Genomic DNA, 19,856 nt, shown 5'->3' with positions numbered 1-19,856 from the left:
CCACGTCCTTTCACTTTCCGGGTGAATGCCCTAGACCACTAGACTACAGAGGTACCGAATCTCTCAATCTTTCCTTGGAGCTCGTGTACACTGAAAGGGACCGTACATGGACGGCCGGACCAGACTCAGGCCAAGCTCACAACTGTTGACGCTGCCACCAGATGACGACCAGATTTCGTTCAAATGGCCAAATCGACCAGATGGCCAAAATATATCTTCGCAACACCCAGTTGCTAAAAAACCTTCGTAGGTGTTATTTCCATAAAAAGGCTATACTTTTTGTTCTGTTTCACTTGAAGGTGTTCATTACCAATGTTCAATTCAAAAATCCCACAATGTTATTTTCTTTTTGTTATGAGATAATGTTATTTTTGTCTCTTGATATTTCAGTTATGAAAGTCTGATGTACCTGAATAAAACTTATAAAAAAGTAATGTAACTTATAATAGTAAACATGTAAATATTTTTTGACTGAAAATTCAGTTTACATACATTAGTCTAATTCTTCACAGAGGCTTTAATTTATTTATACAAGGATTTGTGTGTGTGTGTGTGTGAAAAATTATTGTGTATTATAAATATGCTTATCACACATATCAGGTATATTTATTAAACTAAGGTCCATGGTTACAATTTTCTGTTTGCAATTTCTTGTAACATATTTTAATACGTAAATCTCATACCTAAAGGGTCACATAAAAAAGGTAGTCAGAAGAATTATAAAAAAGTGTGTGTGTGATTCCAAGAAATTATTATCACCACATTTTTGTTCGTATAAAAAAAAAACATTTAAAAATATTTCAAAATATACATATTCTATACACTGCACTATGCAGTAATTTTTGGGATATATAAACTAAGCTCAAACTAAAATTTTAATCTGAAAGCAACACATTTTCTACGAAAACAAACAATAATCCCAAAAAAAAAAACATTTTCCCCAAAAAACCCGGGATTTTTAGGCTAAAGAACAAAGCCGGGGGGGGGGGGGGGGGGATGGGTATCTACTTGGGGAGCAAATTGAATTTTTGTTCAAAAATAATTATTTACAAAATGAATTGAGAGTTTTCAATGCATTGTATAATACACCAGAGCTACTAAATCACATCAACTAATCATTTTTGATAACATTAGTTTCAATTATCCAAGGTAAACCTGAATTTCCCTATGGAAAGTTGCAACATTTATTTTTGGAACGTCAACATTGAAAAAAAAAGGGTAAAAGAAAACCTACTTGTACAATGCTGACGCCTTTCCGTATTTGTTCTCGTTCCCACCTTTCCAGTTCTGCTGCATCTTCATTTTCCATGTCACCAGCATTACCTTAAAAATCACAGATGAAAATAAAATAGGTATAGTTATACCTTGGCTCAGAAATTTCCCCAGGACCTACATGTACATGCACGCACTTTGTAAACATTCCTCAGTGGAATGTTTGATGAACTGGTACATGTCAGAACATGTTGTGTGAGTACGTATATGCATGGCCTTAACATATTTCTCATGTACACACTCGCACAACACTATTTGCCATCTAAAAAAAAATATTTAAATTTTTTTTTTCAGCCTCTGGTAACATATATGGATTTGGCTAATGAATATCTCACGCTATGATTTAGTTTATAGAATCTCAAAAAAGTTATTTTTCAGATGAATGAAATACATGATGAAGACGAATAATACATGAATGTGTAAAAAATATTACAGGCAAGATGTGATTGGCGTCCAACTTATTTGAAAGAAAAAACATTTTTATATACCAAAATAAATAACAAATACAAATGAAAGCTGTTCCAAAACTTTATGAAATAATCAAATATGTTATAATTTCTGACACACACACATATAATTAAGAACTCATAATTTTTCCATTATTTTGAACCACATCAAACAAGTGATCTTCCATTGAAAAAACTATACTTTGTAAGAGCTAAGGGTCCAAATTATACCATTGAGTTTCTATGGTATGTTTCAAGGCATTCTTGAGCTGAACTGTTGCCCATTGGAGTAATCTTTATGACTCATCATGCTTCACACACTTTCTATCTGGCTGATATCAGTACTCATCGGTGACCAATCAAGTAGAGTAACATTTTTCATTTTATAATAGGTTTTTGTAATGTTTGACATATGCATAGGGGCATTACCATGCTGAAACAAAAACACTAGTTCTGTCCCCTTAAAATTTAAGCAAAAAGAATAATATGATTTTCTTGTATGTCTATGTATTTTTGTGTGCATAGAGTCTTTATCCAGGATTGCTAAAGATGCGTGTTCATTGAATATTGAGTCCACCCATATCATCACAGAACCTCCACCCCAGATGTCTGCTGAAGTATAAATGCAGCTTTTTCCTCAAATGGTGACAGTACCTTGTATATGCATCAGGACCATCTAAGTTACATTTCTTTTCGTCACTAAAAATAACACTGATCTATTTGTCTCCATAATTACGTGGTTTAAAACCTACTCTAACCTCTCCAACTATGGTGTATTGTGAGTTTGAATTTGGTGCTTTGAGAGACTAGTTGACACAATTTTCATATGATCCATAAAACCAATATTTTTAATTTGTAAAGCCGTATCTGATATATTCAAACCAAAGGACAGAGCAATTCTACAAACAAACATCATCTGGGTACACACCATTTTTATTTATCAACCTATCATCATGTGAAGTCGGAAATTGAGGTTTTCCAGAACGTGATAAATTATGCTTTTCCTAATTCTGTTTTTCTATTAAGAAAAATTTAAATTATTTAAATTTAAAGCCTTTGAAAAATATTCACAATAGGCTTACTTGTAACTTTAATATAAATTTTTTTTAACCTTATCCACAGAAAGCTACATCACTTTTGCCTTCTTGTAAAGAAAAAATTCTCTCACACCTTATTCCATCTGAAGGTTTTTAACAGCTGGCTGATACAAAGATATATTTAAGAAAGAGAGAAAATTCAACTGCCTTTGCGGGGAATTGAACCCACGTCCTTTCACTTTCCAGGTGAGCGCCTTAGACAACTGAACTACAGAGGCAATGAATATCTCAATCTTTTTTTTGGAGCTCATTATACCATCTTACTACGTTTATAGGTTCCTTGTGTCCCAAATGCACGTTTCAAATTTTCATACATTCAATAATTTCCATAAACTTTTGAGACACAAAATTTTAACAAATTGACAATTATAAATATAATTTATTATTTTATGAAAAATGCTCTATATATTATTTAAAAACACTTTTCCTTTTCTGTGAAAAAACTGCAATTCATTACACCATGTGCAACAAAAAGTATACAGAAAAAAACCAGAGTGTATATACTTTTGGAACATAGTGTAGTTGATATGCATTCATGCACATGGCAAGATAACATAGCTGCTTTGAGCTTAATTATCGCAACAAGCATCATGTGCACATATGTAAGACTCTCAGTATGAAACCAAACAGTCAGGACATTCTAGAACAGTGGTGCGCAAACTGTGGGTAGAGGGGTTGCGTCAATGAACTAGGGGGATTACGAGAAATTCTCTAAAATAAAAAATTCCAAATAAAAAAATAATTTTTTTAAATACGTCAAAACTAAAAAATGCCTTTATTTAGCTGAGCTAATTACCATATATCACATAATGCAATTTTAAAACATTCTACTTGCACAATAATCAATATATCTGCTTCATCATGCCAGAATCATGAATGTGCAGTCCTTGCAAGAAAAAGAACTTGGGAAATGACATTTGAATGTTTACTCTACCAATGTTACTCTGTGGAAATTATTTTCCCAATATGTTTTGGAACGTGTGTTTCAATAGTGATACACATTCACATTTCAACCACAACTTAGACAGCAAAACAAGATATCCAAACAGCTGATAAAAAAATGGAAAAATTTGTACATTCATGCTTCTGGCATGCAACAGACGATATCAAGTTAGTACTTTTACAAGATGACTTCGAGAAAATCACCCAATTTCAAAATTGTATGTTTCTTAAAAATTGAAAACACAATGAGATAAGTAATATATGTGAATATAAGAGGAAAATGTGTACATTTTAAGAACAATTTTTTTAATGGTCGATTTCAAGAGTATAATCATTTCAGAATCGGATGGATTCTTTCTTAATAACACTCTATACGAAAATCAAGGGCCATACACCTTGCTACACTTTCATTTTGTGTAAGGGACACTAAAGCCCCATTCACATTTGCAAATATTTGGGAGCACCCACTTGATGACTTTTTTCCTGGTGGTCGGCTGAAGTTGGTTTTCTGTGGTTCCCAACTTCGAGGCACAAATGCGAGCTGATCTCCCCTTTAAAAAGTCTCGCCACACAGAGAGCAACAGTCCTACAAACAGTACAAATATTCAGTCACCACACATCACTCACTTCACTTCTGAGATATAGATGGCAGCACTGAAAAATCATACACAACACTAGATACGCACTCAGACTGCTAGGTACACACATTTACACTTCCGGCACAACTCACTAGGTAGTAAATTGCCTATGGCGATAGACCTGAGTTGTGCTCGGTTTGAAAGAAAGAAAGAAAAGACTTTTTTCTTCATAAGGAAAGAAAACAGCAGTCATTGGTGAAAATTCTTGAAGCGGGTTTTAAACTTGCTCTATCTATTCCCCATGTGAATGGGGCTTTAGTACATCAGACAACAAAGTGTATATTTATATGATATAAAAACTGAATATCTTTGGAAGTCAATATCACTAATTAAAATCAAAACAAGTGTTCCTGAAAGTGCTTTTGACACAGCAATGTTTACTGGAAAAATCAGAATGTCCCGGAAAACTAGGGCACATGGTTAGCCTATGTAGGGGTCGGCAAATAGATTTTTTTATCAAAAGGGGGTCCACATTCAAAGTTTGCACACCACAGTTCTAGAAAATTATCTACTCCATATATGTGCACTAGATAGAGAAATGAGGTGATCACATCACATAGCTGATACCTACAAACTTGACGAGGTTGGGTACATAGTGTGTAAAATAAAAAAATTAAAAATTTCTCCATCTTACTTCAATTTCCTTAATCCAGTTGTAAAGTTGCTCCTCTCAGCCTTATATTTTCTATATAAGTTTTCAATTTTTTTTATACTCAGAAAGAAATTGTTGCAAAATGGGAGAGAATTTGGAAGAATAAACACGATGTTTGGCGATTCAGCACTCATTATTAGGCGAGATTGGCGATCTGACACTCGTTATTTGGTGATATTGGTGATTTAATACTCGTTATTCGGCAACATTGGTGATTTTAATGCTTATTATTCGGCAAAGTTTCTAAATTAGCAATTGGCAGACATGTGCTTTTTACTCCCGGAATGAAATTTTTTTTCATGAAACATCGGGATTTGATGCAATGGCAATCGACTACAATAATTTCTGCTGCTTCCAGTAGTGACTTTTTTGGAAAATGGAAACTGACTGCGCATTTGCACTTTAAAGCTGAAAGACCATTGCAAACCATCTTCAGTTGCACGATCACGGATAATAGCAGGGTTTCGCAATGGAAAGCCCGATGCAGGGGCTGATAGTTCAACTACAGTGGAATGAAACACCTCTTCTCGGAAAGAATCGTCTCTCGGCAAGCAGGACAGGGCCATCATTTCAACTTTTCCCAGGGGGGCGGGGGGTAAAGCACATGTACTCAATGTATGTATATACAGGGTGATTATAAAAAAACTATCCCGACATATGGGCCCCTAACTATCATACCATTCACAGAAACTGAATGAAATTTTGGCATAAGGTATTTTGAGGTATGTGCTCAAGAATGATATGGAAAACAACAGTGTCGCTCTAACAGTTACGGTTACAGTGAGAAAATTTCGAAAATATCAAATGGCAACACCAAGTTTTTTGTATTGGAATGTGATCTCCATTGTGAAAACCCCTAAATAGCGTTCGAACGGCAACTGTAGCATGAAAATCACCGGCGGTAGATAGGCTAAAAGTGAGGACAACCAATAAGGACAGAGAAGCAGCATAAAATAAAGCATTTTATTGTGTTTCACAAATTTTCCACATGACCTCCTTCACACACGATGACACTTTGCATGCGGCAGATGGTGGATAGCACTGCAGCACGTACCATGGCAATAGGAATCTCTTGAATCGCAGTTCTGATGGCATCTTTCAAATCAGATGCAGTTTGCAGACGAAACTGATACACTTTGGATTTCAGATATCCCCACAGCCAGAAATCCATTGGTGTGAGATCAGGAGACCTTGGTGGCCACGGAAACGGGAAATGACGGGAGATAACTCTGTCACCAAACTGTTGACTAAAGACACGTTTGACTGAAGACCCTACATGTGGAGGAGCGCCATCTTGCATCCACACAACTTCAAATAGAGCATTTTGCCGTTGCAATGCGGGAATCGCGTAACGAGTTAACATGTCCAGATAGCGAGCACTCGTTACTGTACACATTTGCAGATCACCGGCAGTAACCTCGTCAAAAAAGTAAGGGCCGAGGATGAACGTACTCGTTATACCACACCACACAGTCACTTTTTCCTCGTGTAATGGACGCGCAAACACATCATGTGGATTTTTGTCTGCCCAGTGCACACAATTTTTCGAATTCACATTACCAGTTAACAAGAAATGCATCTCATCTGTCTGCAGAATGCGTAAAGGCCAGCTGCTATCTTTATCGTACCGGATAAGGAATTGATTCGCAAAATCCAGCAGTATTTGATAGTCTCCCGCTTCCAACATCTGGACACGCTGGAATCGATATGGAAACATGTTTAGAACAGAGCGCAGAATCTTGCGGACAGTTGAATTCGGCAGATTCAGAACACGTGAAACACCGCGTGCACTTGCGGGATGAACTGTGCTTATCGTCTGATGAACTTCTGCAACAGTTTCCGCGGGAACGGAAGGTCGTCCAGACCGAGGTTGATCGCATGTGCAACCAGTTTCTTCAAATTTATGAATCAAGTCACATACAGCTTTGACAGTGCACGGGCCTCGCTGTAATCCATGGTTTTTGCGGTAAACACGCAATGTCTCTGCGGCATTTTGTCCATTCAAGTAATAAATCTTTACGATTTCCCCACGTTTTTTCCCTGAAAGCGGCATCTTGTTCGGAATGGCAGAAAGCAACATATGTGGCTCGCATTTCGCAGTGCCTTTTCTTTCACCTAGCGTGACGACGTTAGTCATGACTGTGTCTTACGTAGAACCCGAAATTTGCATTTCTTGGTTTCTTCTTCTCGTTTTGTGGAGGACTAATCAGGCTGGGATCTCAGCCGAAGAAACAGTGTGACGAATGAAACAAATATTAATGCTCTGGTGCACAGCAAAGTCCTTTTTACTTTTTCCTTGCCTAGCTCCGGGGATTTTCGTGCTACAGGTGCCGTTCGAACGCTATTTAGGGTTTTTCACAATGGAAATCACATTCCAATACAAAAAACTTGGTGTTGCCATTTGATATTTTCGAAATTTTCTCACTGTAACCGTAACTGTTAGAGTAACACTGTTGTTTTCCATATCATTCTTGAGCACATACCTCAAAATACCTTATGCCAAAATTTCATTCAGTTTCTGTGAATGGTATGATAGTTAGGGGCCCCATATGTCGGGATAGTTTTTTTATAATCACCCCGTATATATATTTGTATATATATATATACAATTTTTAGTGTATTTTTGAAAGCCAAGGGGGTCTGCAACAACCCCCTGCCCCCCCCCCCCCCAAATGACAGGCCTGAAGCAGGAACAAAAAATGTTTTGCGTCCTTTCCGAAATTCCGGGCATACTGAAGCAAAATTTGTTATTTGGCACAGAAAAATACGAAATTACACTATTGGAGCAGGATGGCACAAGATGTTAATTTTGGTGCAGTGTGGCACAATTGGCACAGAGTTCCCACCCCTGATTTGTTTTTTGGAGGGGGGTGACTGAAAAATAGAAGCAAGTTTGACCATTTTCTTCATAATCATATACTGTTCTCTAATTGGTAACGTAAAGTCATTGGGAAGACAGTTGAAAGCTATTGTAACATTACCGTTAGACCACAGCGGAAACGGTCCTTATTCTAGTCATGTTTGCTATATTTATTTTGTCTTACTTTTTATTTGTTTCTCCGAGATTGATCCGCGAGATCATGTGCCGCCGATCGACTGCCATTTTGAATTTATATTGTTGACAGATTCTGTGATATATTATTTTGCGCAACATTATTTTCTCTCCATGAAAAGATGTAAATTAGATGCTGAGTACAGTGTGACGAGTTCATCTTAGTGATTGGTTCCTGTCACGATGCGTGATGGGAGTGCTCTCAAATAAATACCGGAAACACAGTGAGATGCATCTTTGTGATTCCAGCTCCTACAAAACTGTTGTCTTATCATAAAGGTGTTTCGCCCTGTTGAGACATTCGCCAGGCAATCTCTCGATACTAATGATGTACTGCAGGTGGAATGCCGTGCTTGGCACTTATTAATTGCTATATGGCCTACCAAGGTAATAATACCTCATGTGTTTCAACATCGTATTGGCTGCAGACTTATCCATAAGTTGTCAGGTAGCTTGTACTTCCAGACTTGCCCTGGTATCAGCCTGATCTCGCCCTCAATACTATGGTTGACTGGATACCTCATGGTGTGATTCAACGCTATCCTGATTCGGGCATCTCTCCGACCATTCAGCATGTAAAAGACTAATCGAATGATTGAAACAAAGATCTCAGACTGTCTTCAAATTGACTGTGGCCCTGCTGACATAGATCTAGTGATATGGATGTGATTGAAAGAAGTATTCCCGGTCATCTTGACAAGTGGTGAGAGCGTTTTAATTATTGTTTCAGCAAAATAATATGTTGAGAGAAAAGAAAAATTAACTTACTGTGATAACCGAGTGTGCAAATGTTATACTAAATTACAAATTTTAATATTACCTGAATAAATGTTTATTTATTTTAACAAAGCTAATTGGTTTGTTTCATTGTTGTCATCTGATCAATGAATCAATACTGGATTTGATAAAACAATTGAACCGGGAAATGCAGAATGCATGTTGCACTATCAGCATCTTGGTATCATTTCACCCCATCAATTCCATCCCCAATTTTTCTCAATCACTCTCTTCATGTTCCTCAGTTTTTGAAAAACATCGAAACATCTCTACTCCATGCTGTTTGTAATCTCTGTTATATAATGGGAAATGACTTCAAAAAACACAAGCAAAAGAAAGTTTTTGTCTATGCTAACTAAGTTTGAAGCTAAGCAAAGACTGGATAATTCTTGCATAATACAAAGGCAAAACAATTAAAAAAGTTGCTGCAGATCTGGGTATTGGAGAAGTAAAAGTAAGTGATTGGCATTGACTAAAAATTGAATAGTTCCGTTAACAGAAATGAAATGAGAATTCAGCAGAACAAAGAAAATCAATGAGAAAAGCTGACTATGAAAAAACTAGCGAAGCATTATTTCTTTGGTTTTCTCAACAATGGTCAAAGGGAACACCAATAAGTGGCCCTATTCTACAAGGAAAAGCAATGTTTTCACAAATAAGTTCAAAGAAGACTATTTCACCACAAGTGGGGTTGGTTGCATCAATGGAAGAAACGTTTTGGTGTTCTCCAACTCGACATTTATGGCGAAAACTATCTGCAGATATCTCAGCAGTAGTGCCATTTCACAAAAATATTGAAGAAATTTTATTGACTGAAAAACTGACACCTCATCAGCTATACAACTGCAATGAAACTGAACTAAATTTCATGATGTTGCCCTCAAACTCTCTTGCGTGAAAAGAAAAGTTGGGGCCAGGACATAAAAAATAAAAGGAATGATCAAACATTCTAGCATGTGCTAATGAATCTGGAAGTCATAAAATAAAACTTACCGTGATTGGCAAAGTTGCCAATCACAGAGCTTTTAAGAACATTCGTATGGAAGCACTGCCCATAAAGTATAAGAATCAGAATGGTGGATGGATGGATCAAGACATTTTAAAACAGTAGTTTTCCAACCATTTTGTTCCAGCAACAAAAAAATCCTCCTGGCAAAGCAATTTTGTTAGATAATGCGTCATTGCACCCAGGTGAAGTTGAGCTGCAGTGTGGTGGAATTTGTTCCATATTTTTTCCACCAAACGATGCCAGTTTGATTTGGCCCATGGATCAGGGGGTACTTGGGAATCTAAAAAAAAACAATATCAAGCTGTTTGTTACAATGTCTAGTGCAATCTGATAATGATAAGCATTGTAAACTTTTTGAAAAATGTCGAGTCAGAGATGTTGCATACCGGACAGATGAATCCTGGGAGGAAATCAAGTCAACGACAAATGCTAAATCCTGGAGCAAATTTTCGCTAATTTAACAAAATCCATTCAGAAGGATGTAGGAGTTTTGCTGGAGATGCCCAAGTCTCCCCCCGGGGACCAAAGTGCTTACATTGTTTCTTGCAACAGAGTCTGGGTATCTCACGGTTTCACCAGAAGGATGAAGATGACGAGGAAACCATTAACCAAGAACTTATAAGTTACCAGAGTGCGAAAAATCTAATATCAGTGAAATGGAAGAATGGGTAACCAGTGATGAAAAATTTGAAATACCAAAAACCAAAATTGTAAAAATGATGGAAGAGGCTGGAGAATGTGAGAACAGTCTCGAAATAGCTTCTTTGCTGATTGAAAAAATATCCCATAGTGAAAGTACCACAGCACTAGAAACCGCTTTAAGGTATGTAGAACAGTAAGTTGAAGCCAAGTCTACCAATGTTTTACTTCTAAAAGGATGGTCAGACATTGCTAACAAAAGAAGCACTGTTTTGAAACAAAAAAAAAAAAAAAAAAAACTGTCTTCAAATGATGAACTTATTCACGAATAAAAATACAGTAAGTATGCTAGCACTGCCTTTGCTTGTCTTTTTTTATAAGTAAAACCAGTATTTAAAGCAGTTTTTACTGTTTTTTATAATTCAAGTTTTTCGATAATCCAAGGTGGCCTCAGTCCCATCCACATCAGATTATCGAGGCTCTACTGTATTTTCCCACAGAAACCTCTGGCTAACGAATGTGATTTCAAATCGAATGAATCTTCATAGCCAAGGGTATCAATGCATATTCATACTTGAACGAATGCAATTGATAAAACCAAATAACTTATAATAAAAATTTACAATCTCACCTTCTTGAAGAGATAAGAATGCTTCTCTTACTTTCTGTCGCTCTATAGCACCTGTGTTGACAGTGAAATTAATTCTGGATGGTTCATCATCGTCGTCATCACTTCTGTCATTATCATCATCTCTTAATGGAAATAAAATTAACGTTTTTGTCAAACAATGCTAGATTATTGAGTAACTAAATAAAACAGCCGTCATATACTTATTACAATGTGTCTAAACTATAGTGCACATTAGGATGTATAATTTATTTATTTACATCCACAAAAGACTGGTTGCACTTACATTGGGGGGGGGGGGGGAAACACAATAAAAATCAAAAGAAAAATACCAAATAATGACATACTGTGCATATGGGGGGGGGGGGGGGCACATTAAATTAAAATGGGTATCTGATCAAGAAACTCGAAAAATAATGACTTTCATTACAGCTGCTCATCTATCAAAAACTTGACTAACATTAGAACTTCAATAAAGGTATCACACTATTAGCCTCAGCATTTTAACAATACATTGGTGGGGAAACTTACCTTGACTTAGGTCGTTAATCTTGGAATGAATTACTCATGTAAGTTAAGAGTATGATATGATCATCCTAATATATAGCACATTTATTGTAGTGTGAATCCAAGTGTTTAATGGACAGTGTACAGGCCAAGTGATTTTTCTGAGGTCCTTTTTACCTGGGAAATTCTCAAAAATCTCACCCGGCTCTCATTTTTGTAAAACCCCCTTCTCTTGACTCCCAGGTCGTACTTGGGAGGGCCCACATGCATTAAGATGGCATTGCATACAGCTTCACACAGGGTAAAATTTAAGTCTGTTTCAACACAACTCTGGAATCATTGGCTATAGAAGCATACTTTCAGTCAGAAAAGGTACCAAAATAATGTGCCCATTATAGATACGTCATTCATTTTACTAGGCTTGTATATGTACAGAGACACAATAAAAATTAGAGAATCTTAGAATTTAGGGAACAGTTTTATAAAACTGCAGCTTTAAAGAATCAAATTTCAAAGTTTTTTGTTTCAAGTTTGTTCAATACTATATGCTGCTCTCTCCATTTTTTGTGATTTTTGACAGAATATAAAAATTGGGGGCCCATATCAAAAATTTAATTTTATATCTCAATACATATACAGTCCTTACAAAAGAAACTACAGATTTAAAATGGCACATTATTTGGATTTTTTTTTCCTATTTGAAATATATTTCTATGACCAAACATTTATGAGTTATTTGAGCTGAAACAGACTTCAATGTCTCACCCAGTATATGCCGAATAATATAAAATACCGCATAGATAACAACAAATAGGCAGAAACCTGACTAATCTTGATTTATCATCATCATTTCTTTCTGGATCTTCCAGCGGAATGAAATCTCCCATTTCTCTGGCTAGTTGACGATGCTTTTTCATAGCATATATTGTCGCAGCATCAGGTATGATGCCTCCTATATAATATAAAGCAAAATTATTATGAACAAGAACAGGAAATGGACACTTCTAATAGAGACCAGTTAAAATAGAAAGGAGAAAAAAGATGTCTTTCTTATTGTTTCTTTCATATCTTAGAGAAATACATATTTTTTTCCCCAAAAAAAGTTTTTTTTTCATGGGCCAGCTCAGACATTGGTTTAGAATTCAAATTTCGAAAATTCCCTTCCTAGTTTTAAGTCATGAAGACTTCTGATCAAATTTCATGAATTGCAGTGGTTTCGGCTTGGCATGATTTCTCTACATTACATTTGAACACCCTTGGGGTGGAATTTCGAAAACCCCTTCTTTGCCAGTTTTTACATTATGAAAAAGAACTTCTTACAAAATTTCATGAATATAGCTACAGCGGTTTTGGCTAGGCGTGATTTCTCTATGCCACCTTTTAACTCCCCTCATGCCCCCCCCCCCCCAGAGGGGTTGAATTTCAGAAAACCCTGTCATAGTGAGTGTTTCTTATGAAATAAAACTATTGACCAAATTTGATATTTATAGCTGCAACGGTTTCAGTTGGGCAATGATGAATCAGTCAGGACATATTTTATATATATAGTATGCCCCTCGCAATAGACGACACACAGCAAGAGATACCAGCATGTCAAGGAAATTTCAGTCAGATTCTAGATAATTTTTAAATATCTGGATTGCAAGAATTGGATGATTTGTAACATTTCTGTTCGCATTTCAAGAATGTTTCCTTCCCCCCCCCCCCCAAACTACATTCAGATAGTTTAAACTTGTTTGCTTTTTGTGCTTTTTAGCTTGCAAATCTGATTTATAAGAATGTTGGGTACTAAATACAGTAAAACTTTGCTAAAATGATACTTAATATAAATAAATCCTACAACAATATTTTTCAAATCTTGTTTGGAATTGTTTATAGTCTAATGTTAAACTCCTCTCAATATGATGATATACTTTACTATGACAAATCCCTCTATTACAATATTTTTTATAAATTTTCAAACAGTGTGCTACAACTATATTTTTTTATATTCACTCAATATCCCCTTCAATACATCTTTAAATTCCTGTCTTTTTTTTAAGTGTATTCAATAACATTGGTTTTTTGTGTGTGAACAATCTACCTTCTGAAAGTGTTAATTAAGGTGTGGTAAGGCTCCTTTCTGTGTAATACACAAAAGCATTGTGCAGTAAATCACTTTACAGTGCGGAGCAACTAACTGAATTTTATTCATGAATTAAACAATTGGAATTTTTTGTTGCAAATAAATATGTATAAATGCATTTAATGGTGGTACTAACAGCACTAATTCAGAAGAGATTCTAATAATGTCATAACTATGGTGGTGAATGATAATATGCTACCTCTCCAGTACAACGATAACCTCTCTACTGTAATTTTTTCATGATCTGCGGAGTATCATTGTATTGAGTTTCGCTGTGTATTTGTCTGCATTATTAGATGGGCTAGGTAACATGAATTAAATTGCAAAAGATTTTTGTATTCAAGGTATACAAGAAACTGGATGTTATGCAGAGATGACTTTGCAATGATAATATCCAGTTTCCTGTGTGAATATCATGTATAAACAAGTGTGTGGAGAGTGACATCTTTATATATATTTTTGAATTCTTTGATCATGTGTGTGAAATTGAAATAAGAGTAAATTGCACTGCAAAACATGAAAATAAATATAAATGACAGCATATTTTTTCAGTTGCTGTGCGGTCGTGTGGGCATCGTGCTGGACTCTTGTCCTGAAGATCCAGGTTTGAATCTCGTTGACAGCACAATGGTGGTCAGCCAAAGTTGGTTTCCCAGCTTCGAGGTGCGAATGCGAGCCGGTCTGCCATTTGAAAAAGTCTCTACAGAGAGTAGGCAGACCTACAAAATGATACTGACATAGCACGAAAATTCAAGCATTTCCATCTTCACTTCAGAAGATGGGAGACAGATGGCAGCACAAACAAGCACAACTCGACAACATAAATACGTTAGACCCACACATACACACATTCCGGCATGTGCCGATTCGTTAGAAATTTCAGAGAGGAATGTGTACGTGGTGCATGTATGGTTAAGTAGTAAGCAGTAGCATGTTTCTTAAATCAAATATGGTGGAACCTTGATAATTTGACATCCAAAAAATTATACACAAACATACTGACTAGAGCGGATATCCAGTTAGTGAGAATTCATTCCATCTCTTCCTCACAATTTTTGAATATCATTTATGTATTTATGAGAACTTATATATAGTTCTCATAGTACAACAGTACTATTTCATCTATAAAATGAACAAAAAAATTATCTGCAGTTTTCTATGAAATGTTTTCCAGCCAGATAATCACAAATAGAGTGAAAAAGCACAGCATGTAGAAACATTGGTGTACGCAAAGGGGGGGGGGGGGGTTATCCCCCCCCCCAAAGTGAAGATTACAGAGTTATTTTGCAGGAAAAAAATTTAACCTCCCCTTTCAGAAGAAAAAAATTCAGCCCCCTACCCCTCGAGAAAATTCTGCGTACGCCTACGTGTATAAATGTAGAATGTAAAAACATTAAAGCTTCAATCTTGCTTACTCAACTGTCCAGTCACACAAAAATTGCAGATATCATCACACCTACAAATTATTTTTGTAGTCTCCAGGTGAGTTTTTGTTTCCAACAATAAGAGAAGTGACCCTATCCTTAATGTGGGAGGGACGATCTTCAACAAATGAAAAAAAATGTTTAAATATACATTATCATGAACAATGAAGTAAAAATTTATTAATTGATCAAAATACCTGAGCAATTCAAAAAATTAGTTGTGAAAACACAGTCAGACGGGCCAAATTTCAGATAGTAAAAATAGTTTAAGTGGTGTGATGAAACAAGATCTTTTTTATGTAATGCAAAAAAGGTCACTTTCTAAAAAAAAAGAATTAGCAGTAAAAAAACAGCGCAAACTCGATATTTCTTTTCTTTGTTTTTATTCTTTTTATGCTGATGGCAATAATTGAAAACGAGCAATATGAATTCATAATCCGGAAGCACTGTGAATGTAGTGAAATCTGGCATTGCTGTTCTGAATGTGGAAAGTTGGAAGCTCTGCACAGTGCAAATTGTAGTAGACTTAAGCAGGGTTTAGCCAACTTGTGGCAAGTTAGGAAAGTCCTCCCCCCCCCCCACTGAATGCATTATTGTGCCAACCACCAGAATAATAAATATTGAGTTACTGAGGTAAATAAGTTCGATCATTTTTGTCGCACCACTGCCATTTTCTGCACACGAGGGCTAATTAGACCCCCCCCCCCGTGACCTACAATTTATTGCCGATTCCAAATGGCAGGCTTGTTTTCTATACTCATCAAGAGGTTGGTACGCTAACCTTTCGACGGGAGACTCCCTGCGGTAGCAATTTTTTCCGTGGTAATGTCGCCGTTTCTGTTGTACCCCTGTGTCAAGAAAGTTTTCTCATAAGGACGAACCGGTATCGAACTCGCGGCACCTCTACACATCCTTAGGTACCTTAGGCGAGTATCTTATCGACCTGGGCTACCGCGCCCAGGTAAAATAAGTTATCCCTGTGTTTGAGTTATTGAGGTCTTACGGTACCTGCTGTTTTTGTTTAGCAAATTGATTCTACCCTGACTTTTGGGCATGTGACAAAACTGAATCTATAAAACCTACTTTGCAAAACATCTTTGAACGGGTTTTCTTTTGAAGCATCCTGGCTGTCATCATCGACATCCATGTCCTCTGCATCTTTACCACTGAGAATATCATCAGATCTCTGAAAATTGAAAAAAAAAAAAACATAAGTACACAATAAATATTAAATATATATGTCAAAAAATTAGATACATCTGTTTTTGAACTCAAACACACTTTGGACTGAATCACAGTTGTGGTACTTGGAAGCAAACTCTGTTCAGATGAAGTTGAGTTCTCCGAAGGTAGCAGATCGCTTGTGTTTTCCAATCTTTTCTTCCTCTCTTTTTCCAATTTCTTAGCCAGTCGCCTGCTGTAATTCGATTTCTTGCACTTGAACACTTCACCATCTGAAATTTATCAACGAATAAACATAAATTTATTGGATATATTGAAAAATAATAATGCATTACAGGTGGCAACCTATATGTATAAAATTGATTTTCTGTGTGTTTGGTGTCTGTGTGTATGTTCTCTATACAAATCTTCAATTTTAGACTGATCTTTGCCAAACTTAACATATATACTAAACGGGGCTCCGAATTAAATGATAGGTTACTTTAAAAGTTCAGAGCTGGGCAAATGCCTGAAATGAGCAAGAAACTGTCAGGCAACAATCACTTTTGGAATGGTTACCGTGGTTCCCTAGCAATGCATTTCAGACATGCATATGCCTTTACAATTGTTTGTTACTGTATAGTTTATCCCTTTATAACAGTTTGTAACTTTTTTAATCCTTCCAGTAACTGAAGAAAACCTGGGCATCGCCGAGTATTATAGCTAGTATTTATATAAAGTGAAACTTGTATACAACAATAAGCCTGCCTATAACATTATTCACTTTGGTCCCGGCGGCATTCCTATTCAATAAAAAATAGCGTGAATGCTCAAACTGTCTACAACAGTATTTTTTCTCTGTCCCTACAGTACCATTATAGACAGATTTTACTGCATATACAAAATGATTCCATAATTTCCCTTGCCGCATTTTACTGCCAAAGGCATTCTGTTGATATGATGAGGCATACTTCCAGTTAGAAAAAGGTAACCAAATAACGTGTAGAACTCAGATATATTATATTCATATTGCAAGAGGTTGTATAGTTATTAAAATGAAAATTACAAAAATTTTATACGGACACCCTGAGTGCAAAAACTCAATTAGAAAGTTGTTGCCCTGTCTCTTCAGGCCAACAAAAGAAATTTCACGTTTCTAAGTGCAATATTCACTGGGGTAATTGAATTTGAAAATGAGGGAAAAGTTGGGGGGGGGGACTAACGAACAACACTTCTTTACCTCGCTTATGTGTTCTTTCCCAACTTCTCCTTGATTTTGAAATTCAAATATTTAAGTGAATATTGTACTTAGGAATGTGGAATTTTCTTTGCTGGCCGAAGAGACAGAGCAAAACTTTCTAATTGGGTTTTTGAGCACAGGGTTTCCGTATAGAAAGCTTCATATCTTAATAACTAAACCACACCTAGAAATATGAATGACATACGAGTTCTATATACACGTTATTTAGATAATTTTTCTAATTGGAAGCATGTCTCTAGAATCAACTGTTTGCCAGAAAAATGCAATAAGGAGAATTATGGAATCACCCTGAATGTGATCCACGCTATACTGAGGAAGGCTCTAAAACAGGGGGTGCATAACATTTACAGTAAGCGGGACAAATATGCAAATGGCTAATAATTTGGCTACTGCCAGTGGACGACAAACAGGTGTATTTATTAGGTTGCACATGGCTTGATATTTTCTGTTACGTACACTTTTCATGGACAGGGCGATGAGCACCCTGGATGTCGCTATAAGGCAAAGATTCTTAATGCATTGGTCGTATGTGAATCCAGTTATAAATTTCATTTTTAATTGCATAATTGGGTTTCAGAGACATCTAAAAGATTTTGGCTGCCAGGACTGGGACAGACATTTCTGAGACCCTCTTTTTTACCAAGATATGATATTTTTGAATTTGCACAGGGTGACAAAAAGGTTTTTACTATTTAAAATACTGAGCCCTTCCAAAAGTTGCTATTGTTTATTGTCATTGTTGCTTTGCATTAAAATGCATATTAATTGAGCAGTAAATTCCCAATAAATGGTATACCGCTGTTTGGTGACAATTTTTTTTATCGCAAGATCCAATTTGGCACTATCTGCTAACATTACAGGTAAGACAGAACACCTGAAACATATATATTTTAGTGTCAGAGAGGATGATGTTTGCTAACTACTGCTGTTTTGATGCAGTCAAAAAAATTCCCAATATATGGTACATTGTTTTGTTGACAAGTTTTTGATTACATTAAAACAGATGTCACAATCATCCTCTAGCATTAGAACATACATATTTCAAGTATCATGTCTTGCTTGTAACCCTAGCAAATAATGCCAAATCTGGTTCCAGCAATAAAAAAAATTGTGTGAAGAAAAGACTTTTTTTCTGGATTTCTTATGCCGAGGTGTGATCTCGGGAAGAAAAGTCAACTGGTCTCCACTGGGAATCACACCCAGTTCTATTGTATTGTATTGTATATATCACTTGAGGCACGAGCATTGCTTCCTTATTTACACACTGAAGTAGAGGCTCAGTAGCTTCGGTTAACTTCAGCAAATGGCCCTCCTGGGTGGCAACAGTAGCGAGGGAGATAATTTTTTATTAAAAAAATTCAATCAAAACTCATCTCACTTGCTATTGCTGCCACCTGGGGGCCATCTGCTGATCTTAAAGGAGGTTACAGAGCTTCTACTCCAGCAGGTCATGCCAAAGTAAGTAAATAAGAAAAGAAAGGATGTCTCTCTCTCTAGTGGTGTATATGGATAGCACACCTGCCCAGTTTCTAAGAGGGCTGGGTTCGATTCCCGGCGGAGACCAGCAGACTCTTCTTCCCAAGATCACACTTTGACATAATATATTCAAAAAGTCTTTCCTTCATGCAATAGGATAAGAAAAAAAATCAAAAATCATTTCACTTTCACTATATGTTTCAGGTATTATGTCTAATTCATAGATTGCAGGGCATATGTATGTCAGCGATGTTCATTGTTATGTGCATGGACGCCCAATAGTTGTTGATCCAATTATATTCTTCTCTGTTCACACAGATTACCTAATGATTAATCTTAAGTGATTCCAGATCTTATATACGGCGTAATCACTTGTAAATCTCATACGTACAATTCTAGATTCAATATCACTTTGACGATTACATTATCTCATAAGTTGCCACAAGCACAACTAATTGGACTACTGAACCACAGATGCACACCATGTCCATATTCCTCTGCAGAACTTTTAAAAAATTGGTACATGTTGGAATGTGTAGCAAACCTGACGTTGTGAAGTTTGTGTAATACTTGTTGTGTGTAGTGCTTCCATCTGCCATAAATTTTTCTAACTATGAGTGAAGTGTAATGATTGAATAATTGTATTGTGGTAGACCTGTTGCTCTATGGGGCGAGACTTTTTAACGGGGAGATTGGCTCGCATTCGTGCCTCGAAGTTAAGAACCACAGAAAACTAACTTCAGCCAACCA

At 36.3% G+C, this 19,856-nt stretch overlaps 1 protein-coding gene across 1 annotated transcript in view; it reads right to left on the bottom strand.

Annotated features, from left to right (window-relative positions):
* Nucleotides 1-19,856, bottom strand: part of LOC149070410 (PAX3- and PAX7-binding protein 1) — a 53,334-nt gene that overhangs the window by 32,357 nt on the left and 1,121 nt on the right. The window contains exons 2-6 of the mRNA XM_089250237.1: nucleotides 16,490-16,662; nucleotides 16,292-16,394; nucleotides 12,482-12,611; nucleotides 11,156-11,277; nucleotides 1,235-1,323 (exon numbers count right to left, since the gene is read on the bottom strand). Coding sequence (XP_089106363.1) covers nucleotides 1,235-1,323; nucleotides 11,156-11,277; nucleotides 12,482-12,611; nucleotides 16,292-16,394; nucleotides 16,490-16,662 — 617 coding nt within the window. The remainder of the gene's footprint in view (nucleotides 1-1,234; nucleotides 1,324-11,155; nucleotides 11,278-12,481; nucleotides 12,612-16,291; nucleotides 16,395-16,489; nucleotides 16,663-19,856) is intronic.

Source organism: Pholcus phalangioides, unplaced genomic scaffold, assembly GCF_987345545.1.
Source record: "Pholcus phalangioides strain wild (caught in Gottingen) unplaced genomic scaffold, Ppha-v1.0 ptg000022l_1, whole genome shotgun sequence".
NCBI classification, from domain to species: Eukaryota; Metazoa; Arthropoda; class Arachnida; order Araneae; family Pholcidae; genus Pholcus; species Pholcus phalangioides.
This window is presented reverse-complemented; position numbering and strand designations above follow the sequence as displayed.